Source organism: Dichomitus squalens (genome assembly GCF_000275845.1).
Source record: "Dichomitus squalens LYAD-421 SS1 unplaced genomic scaffold DICSQscaffold_141, whole genome shotgun sequence".
Taxonomy (NCBI): Eukaryota; Fungi; Basidiomycota; class Agaricomycetes; order Polyporales; family Polyporaceae; genus Dichomitus; species Dichomitus squalens.
Genome location: NW_006767023.1, coordinates 1 through 6,860, shown reverse-complemented (window position 1 = coordinate 6,860; position 6,860 = coordinate 1). Strand labels below are relative to the sequence as shown.

The window sequence follows — 6,860 nt, the reverse complement described above, 5'->3', positions numbered from 1 at the left end:
TGGTTGAGGAACTGCCAGATCACGTCCTCGTGCGACTTGGCTGTCATCGCCGTGGAGCGATTGGTGCTTGTCTTCGCGCGTGAAGATGTGATCTCCTCAAGAGCGGTGCACCGTGGAGAGCGGGATGTCAAAGGACCATTCGAGCGCCAGGAGCCGTGTGGGTGGGTTGAACTTCTGTGCGGCCTCGCGAAACTGGTTGCGGTGTTGGCTCTTGTCGCGCGTGATCTCACCGCACAGCACTCGCCGTACGTCTTCGTATCCTGGCGACAGCTTGCTCTTCGGCACGTTCGCCGCGCCCGGCACCCTGCTCAGCGCCGTCGTTACTTCGTCCAGTCGCGGTACGTCAGATAGGGCTGTTCGAACTTGACTTTGAGGAAAACGACGACCCCAGGAGTTGGGCGAGAGCGCACGGGCTTCCCGCGACTGGTAGGCGGGACGCTGAAATGCGTGCGGCCGACGAAGCCCTCGGATGCCTTTCCGTTCCACTTGCCCAAGCGCGCGATCTCATCGGTGAACCTTCACTTCGAGTATGGTGTCGAGGACGGTGGACGCGGTGGGGATCAGGCCCCATTCGCGTGCAAAGTCGTCGATGAAGGGCTAGGGCCGCGTCTGGAATGCGCGCGTGCACGCGTCGAGGAGGTGCAGGTGCAGACCGTTCTTTTCTGCTGGGACGGCGCCACCTGGCTCGTCGCGCTGGATACGCACGTACACGTACGCAGTACTAGTCAGCACCTCTCTGCTGCGCGTACATGCCCAGGGACGGGAAAGACGATGGACTCACTTTCGAAACCATGCCATTCTCCTGCGCCTCGTCCACAGCCCGCTCCAGCTCTTCCTCTGCATCGCTCGACATGAGCGAGAGGAACCCGATCCGGAGCGTGTATGACAATGAGTTCGTCGAGATTCCTTGGTAGAACGCGACGGGGTGGCTCTTCAGAACGTGCCCACGACGGCGCTCACGACGTGCGCCGTGGCGTCCCCAGGGCTGTTCCGCGAGACGATGCGAGACGAAGACGTGCGGGTCGACGAGAACGCGCTTTCCTTCAATCTGGAAGGTGAGGGTTGTGGTCTAGGGCGCGTGGAGCAGGGGCGTGTCGGACGCGTTGACGAAAGGTACGTTGGCGAGGATAGCGCTGACGACGTCCAAGGGACCACCGATGAGGGAGTTGTCCTGGAATATCCTGGATGCGGGTGAGAGTGCCCGTGTGCGCGGGATAGGATGCCAAGCAAGTGCGGGAGGGTGCGTACGAAGCGTAGGACTCATTGGAGGCGAGCGAGGGCGGAGTCATCCCTCCCTCGGACTCCTGGTTTACGTGGCCCGTCCGGTGCCCGAGATGTTGAGCTCATCGCGCTGGGGCGTGGTCTAAGAGTGTAGTGAGTTGTGGGCGCATATTTGGACGAATATATGGACATACCAGAGGAACGAGAGAAGGCGGAGGTAGCAATCGCGCGGGTAGCGTCAGATTGCTTCGACGATCATAGGGTGTACGAGGACCGCTGAATGTCGGGAATGCGATGTGTAGAAGGAGGCAGGGAGACGTAGTGCCCTGCCCGAGGAGAAGACGGAGAGGAGTAGGGAAAGAGCTTGAGCAAGATTTCGGTAGCGCCGATAGCCCGATTGCAGCGGATTTCAAAATCAGCGTCGCATGCCCTGCGCCGGGTGGTGTGCTCGGATCAGGCCCCTGCCGAGCCCCGCCAGCCTAGTACTCTCCGGCCACCTTCCAGCTGCAGCTCGGGGACACGCTCGCTGTGACTGCTCGAGACGTGCCCCGCCGAGCTATGCCGCTTTTCGAGCTACAGAATACTCAATTTATTACCTGAGATGTTCCCAACACAGGTTCCCGGTATATTCAAGTGCTTCCAGCGGTGGAGCAGAGTTGGGCAATGGTTTCGGTGCGGTAGGGTTGGGGCTCGGCCAGGAATCTCCGGTGATCCGATTCTTACATCCGCTGTAGGATGCGTACCACCCCAGCATCACTAGAACCCTAGTCCTGCCCCGCATCACGGTGCGCACGCGCTTCGACCCCACCCTCCCTTCGACTACCACGTCAAGATCGAGGACGGCGTTGACGAGCAGACTGAGATTTGGCACCAAGAAAGCTCGCAGATGGCTTACGGTGCGCAGCAATATTGCCTACTCCTACGAAGCCGTCGACGAGCAGATGCACGACTGCAAGGAGGAGTGCGCAGACGAGGGCTACTCTATGCAGTAACCCCAGCAGGTGTCTGGTCATAGCTAGTCCTGGGAATCCACCGTATGTTCTAATGGGTCATCAGCCGCTCACGCATCTGTTGACTCGTCCGTACGTCTCGCTCTCTGCCGTATCTGTATCCTGCGCCAGATGGACGCTCCTCACGCACAGCCGTCGTACCTCTCCATCGACATCCCCGACTACTCCATTCCATACGCATACGAAGACAACATGTTCTTCGAGTCGCCCATGTCCGCACCCGAGATGCACACCTACCCCGAGGCGTCCATCCACAGAGTGCTCACCGCGCTCACCGTCGCGACGCGCTCCTACACCCTCGAGGGCGCGATCACGCCCATCTCGTCCTAGCCCAAGCCCCGCACGCTCACATCCCCCGCACGCTCACATCCCCCGCGCGCTCACATCCCCGCGCGCTCACATCCCCGCGCGCCCCCCCTCACAGGTGAAGCGCAGGACCGACTTGCCCCCGCCCATGGGCTCCCTCCGCTCCCCACCCCACCCCTCTCGCGCTCGCGCTCGTCCCCATTCACCTCGCAGTCGTCCAGCTCTGGCTCAAGCTTGGGCTCGGGTTCCGCCGCGGCTGGGCAGCCCTCGTCCCCTACCGACCCTGCCTAGTAGTAGTAGCAACAACTCCTCTAGAAATGCCCCCGCGGTCGCCTGCGCAGGAATCCCGCCCCGACACGCGCGCCCTCGCCCCCGCCCGTCGTCGACTACCCGTTCCTGCAGTTCCCTACGCTCCTCGCGGGCGTCCCTGTCCCATCGGCCTCTGCGTCGACGTCCGCGATCCCCCCGCCCGCGCCGACGATGACGATCGCGGCGGGCCAGGCGATGTTCAAGCTGAATACGGCGCTCGGCGAGGGCGGGGGCGAGGGCAAGGAGCCCGAGAAGAAGCCGATTATGGCGTGCCTCTTCTGCAGAGATCGCGTGCGGGCCCCAGCGCTGCAAGTGAGTGCCTCTTCTTGATGACAGCGGGATGCGTGTGCGCGCAACAGCCAGTGCATGCGCCGTGGGCTCGTCTGCGAGTACCCGAAGGAGTCACGCCGGGGCCAGCACAAGCGCGGGGCGCGTGCCGCGCGCGTCGAGGCGCTCGCGTCCGCGAGTGCGTCCGGCGCTGTCGCGCCGTCTTGGGGGGCCGGCTGTGTCGTCCTCGGCGTCCGCGAGCCCGACGTCGATCAGGCCAAAGCCGAAACCGAAGCCAATGCCCAAGGCTGATGCGAAGGAGGCGGCCCAGGTGCCGTCCTCGCCGCTCACCCCCCTCCCCTCTCCCGCAGTGTGCCGCCCCTCCCTCCAATTGCGCCTCGTCCTCCGCCTCCTCGTCTACCTGATCCTCCTTCGCGTCCCACGGGACGCCCCCCGCTCCTCTGTCCGCCCCGGGGCCGGCCAACGGCAAGACCCGCGCAGACAAGGTCGCGGCGCACGCGGCGAAGGGCAAGGAGCGCTCGCAGTCGCACTCGCTCGCGACGGCCGTCGCCGGGCCCTCCGCGGTGGACATGGCTGCGACGCTGCGCGTCGCGCAGAAGCGGGAGCAGCAGAAGAGGCGCGCTGCGGACGGCGCGGTGCCGAGCGTGAGTGGGAGCGGGCCTGCCGCGGGCGGAGAGGAGAGCGTCGGGGACGGGCGGAGGGGGAGGACTGGGACTGGGGGCGGGGGTCATGGAGGGCTGCAGGGCGTGGATTTGAATATGAGGTTTGGGTATGCGTTTGTGGCGTATGTGGGGCACCAGATGGCGATGGTCGGGATGCTGGTGATGCGGTGAAGGTGCTGCGAGGCTCGGTGTGCGTGGCGGCGCGGGCTGCTGTCGCGCGGAGGAGGGATTCTGTGTTCGGGTGCGCTCGTGTCTTTAACCGGTGTTTCGTCATTAAGGCTGGAATAAATCACAAATCGGAGATGAGGGACAAGCCAATGCGCCGCGAGCGGTCAGTTCCATGACTTCCTGAAAAAAAAGGCTCTGCATGTTCTCTGACTGACCAGACGTGTAGGAAAACGTATCTGGGCAGCGGGTGCCCGGCACCGGCAACGAAAGCGACCCCACGCGGGTCGAATATGCCATGATCGAGGATGCAGCACAGGAGTGAAAGGTCAAGGTAACGTGTATGGCGTTGTTTATATGCGTGCACTCATCCAGCGATTATCAGGGTGATGACGAAGAGCATATAACCAAGAGCGAGTGGCGCAAAACACAGAAGGCGGAACCATGCTCGGTGCTTGTCGGCTCCATGGCGGTTACCCGACAGGACAACCTTGACCAGAAGGTAGCAATATTCCTGAACGGAACCCTCTCCCATGAGCCAGGGTTCCTAGAAATCGCCGGGGATGATGCGTACGAGATGTGGACTCAGGGCGCGCAGACCGAACTTCTCGTGCTGGGCGACAGCATTCAGCGCGCGTTCCTCGCTTGCAAAATAGCCAAGACATACAAAGCCGAAGGGGCGCCAAAGGACGACTCTAATCCGAACCAGCCCCAGCTACCTGCGATTGTAGCTGAGGAGCTCATGTGGCAGAGTATCGCCACCGTACTGCGCCCCTCTGGCCCGTTAGTCCTGGGAGGCGCCTTGGACGCCTACGTTTGCCGTGAGTGCGGTTGTTGTGTGGCGGTCCTATGGTGTATTGATTCTTTTTTTCGCTTTCTAGCTCCCGAAGTAGCCGCATATATGCGCACCGAGCGAGAAGAGCGCTTCAATCGGCTCCGTCAGCTGAAAAGCAATGCTAGGCCCGAAGTAGAATTAGTGCAGGATTCCGAGGAAGAAATGGTGGAGGATTCCGAGGAAGAGAGTGAAGTGCATTCGCAGAAGTCTACCCGTGGATGATGCGCCCATTTGGGGAGACATGAGTCTCACGAAAGGTGCGCTTATGCGATTGTTCACCCGCGCAACCGATGATCTCTCTCCGGTTTGCAGATATGCGACATTGAGGTGTTCCAGCTTCTGTGGGCATATCAGCAAATGTACGTCCGCGACACGCCGATGGCCACTTGCCAGGACTGACCGTGTCTTCTCAGCTCACGGCGAATGCGCTACTTCTTGGGGCGGAACATTGTATCGCAGGCAAGGCAGACATACACGGTGTGCCGAATTAGTGTGAGCGGAGTATTGTCATCGAGCGAAATGCATTTTGTTGCACAATCGAATGCACGAGTGGAGCGCACGGTGCTACTGTTTACTCAGCTGTGAGAACCACCTCCGGCTTGTTCTGCTCGAATGTCTGGCGACGAGACTATTGGTCGAGGGAATCGTGGTTCACAAGAGCAAGCACAACATGATGATCGGACTGGACAATAATGCGACCACTCTCGGAATACGGCCTGCCGCCTCCATCCCCGATCATTCCCCCCAACTAGACACAGCGGGCGGCGCGGAGCCTAAGACACCGTCCGCATGAGGTAAAAACGCGCACTCAGGAGGGCAGAAGACGGGAAATAGAGGGGTGGCTGAAATGGACCCATAAGGAGAAGAGCTAGCCCACTAATGTACGCTTATATCCTACTTCTCAACGTCGTCTATGTCTCCCAGGATCTCCACGTCAGCATCGCGGACACTAGGTGTCCGGCTCTTCTTCCGTTTGACTCTAGGTGAGGGACGAGCGGTGGGCGGTGCGTCTGCCTCCAACTCCGTTGAGCGAATCGGTGTTGGTGCTCGGATTTCTGGAGTAGGGCCCGAGAAATCCTTCCCGGTCATCCGAGTCAACGTTGCAATATCTGACAGTCGCCTCGTCAGCGCCTACTTCCACGTACATGAGTATGGTACGGACCGTATGGCTTGCGATTGTTGAGGCATAATGTAATTCGCGCTGGGTTCTTCGTGTCCTCTGAATTGAACTTGTTCTTGCACGCTTTTTGGTCGCGACCCGGCAGAACATACGAAATCAGCTCGTAATTCTCGCCGAATTGCGACAATGCCTATGCGCAATCTCAGCATAGAGCCTACTGCAACCACACAGCAGGGGGAAGAACTCACATCGAATAATAGCTCAGTCTCTTAGGCGCTCCATCGCAAGCCGCGAACCTTCCTGCAGTACGTCTCCGAGTTTACAGATTTGGTGAAGTCCGACTTGTCTACGTGCGCGTAGTCTTCCGTCCGATGTTCCTCGTCCCGGTTGACGAACAACAAGTCCTCGTCCATGATGGTCTCGCCGTTGGGTCCAATACGGGCCTGGACGCTGTACATCAGGAAAAAGGAATCTCTACAGAGCCGCATGCCACGGCTATGTAGGCTACGTCAGCTCTGTAGCACAGGGCGCTAGCTATGTAGACATCTGTAGCGCTCAGTATTCAGCTCTTTTTTTAGGCTCCCCGTTGTGATTGAAACCCTAGCAAAGTACACACGTAGAAAGACCCGATACTTCGCAATCAGATTTGACCCAGGAGCAGGCTCAATATTGCCCATTCTCATCGAGCGTAGCAGATGTATTTTGCCAAGTCAGCTCGCACCGGCCCTAAACATGGGCGCCTATGACTCGGTACCCCGTCGCTCTGCCCGACGCCCTTGCTTCGGGATAGACTTGGTTCTTGCCTTGCCCTGTACAATCCCTTTGCCTGCCTTCGTTGTCTTCCGCTCTTTTCTCCTACTCGCTCTGGGTTCTGTCTTGATCGTGATATTCCTGTTGCAGCTGGTAAGTTGTACATTTTTTGCTGTAGTCTCGTAAGCCACTTA

The 6,860-nt window shown here is 59.9% G+C and overlaps 3 protein-coding genes across 3 annotated transcripts; 1 reads left to right on the top strand and 2 right to left on the bottom strand.

Moving 5' to 3' along the window:
• Nucleotides 1-96: 96 nt before the first annotated feature.
• DICSQDRAFT_175737 (uncharacterized protein) lies at nucleotides 97-1,289 on the bottom strand (the record flags this gene model as incomplete). Its single annotated transcript, XM_007371628.1, has 6 exons — nucleotides 97-304; nucleotides 364-516; nucleotides 629-693; nucleotides 782-1,069; nucleotides 1,118-1,181; nucleotides 1,249-1,289. The coding sequence occupies 6 exons, from the start codon at nucleotides 1,287-1,289 to the stop codon at nucleotides 97-99; spliced, it is 819 nt and encodes a 272-aa protein (XP_007371690.1).
• A 1,053-nt stretch (nucleotides 1,290-2,342) lies between these two features.
• DICSQDRAFT_130558 (uncharacterized protein) lies at nucleotides 2,343-5,195 on the top strand (the record flags this gene model as incomplete). Its single annotated transcript, XM_007371627.1, has 8 exons — nucleotides 2,343-2,554; nucleotides 2,879-3,158; nucleotides 3,183-3,312; nucleotides 3,615-3,778; nucleotides 4,191-4,282; nucleotides 4,337-4,782; nucleotides 4,843-4,988; nucleotides 5,109-5,195. 8 exons carry the CDS (start codon nucleotides 2,343-2,345, stop codon nucleotides 5,193-5,195), a joined length of 1,557 nt encoding a protein of 518 aa, XP_007371689.1.
• A 495-nt stretch (nucleotides 5,196-5,690) lies between these two features.
• Nucleotides 5,691-6,046, bottom strand: DICSQDRAFT_73438 (uncharacterized protein; the record flags this gene model as incomplete). The annotated part of the gene is made up of 2 exons (XM_007371626.1): nucleotides 5,691-5,905; nucleotides 5,959-6,046. Coding segments are annotated over 2 exons (303 nt in total), but the record flags the coding sequence as incomplete, so codon positions are not given.
• Between the last annotated feature and the right edge of the window lie 814 nt (nucleotides 6,047-6,860).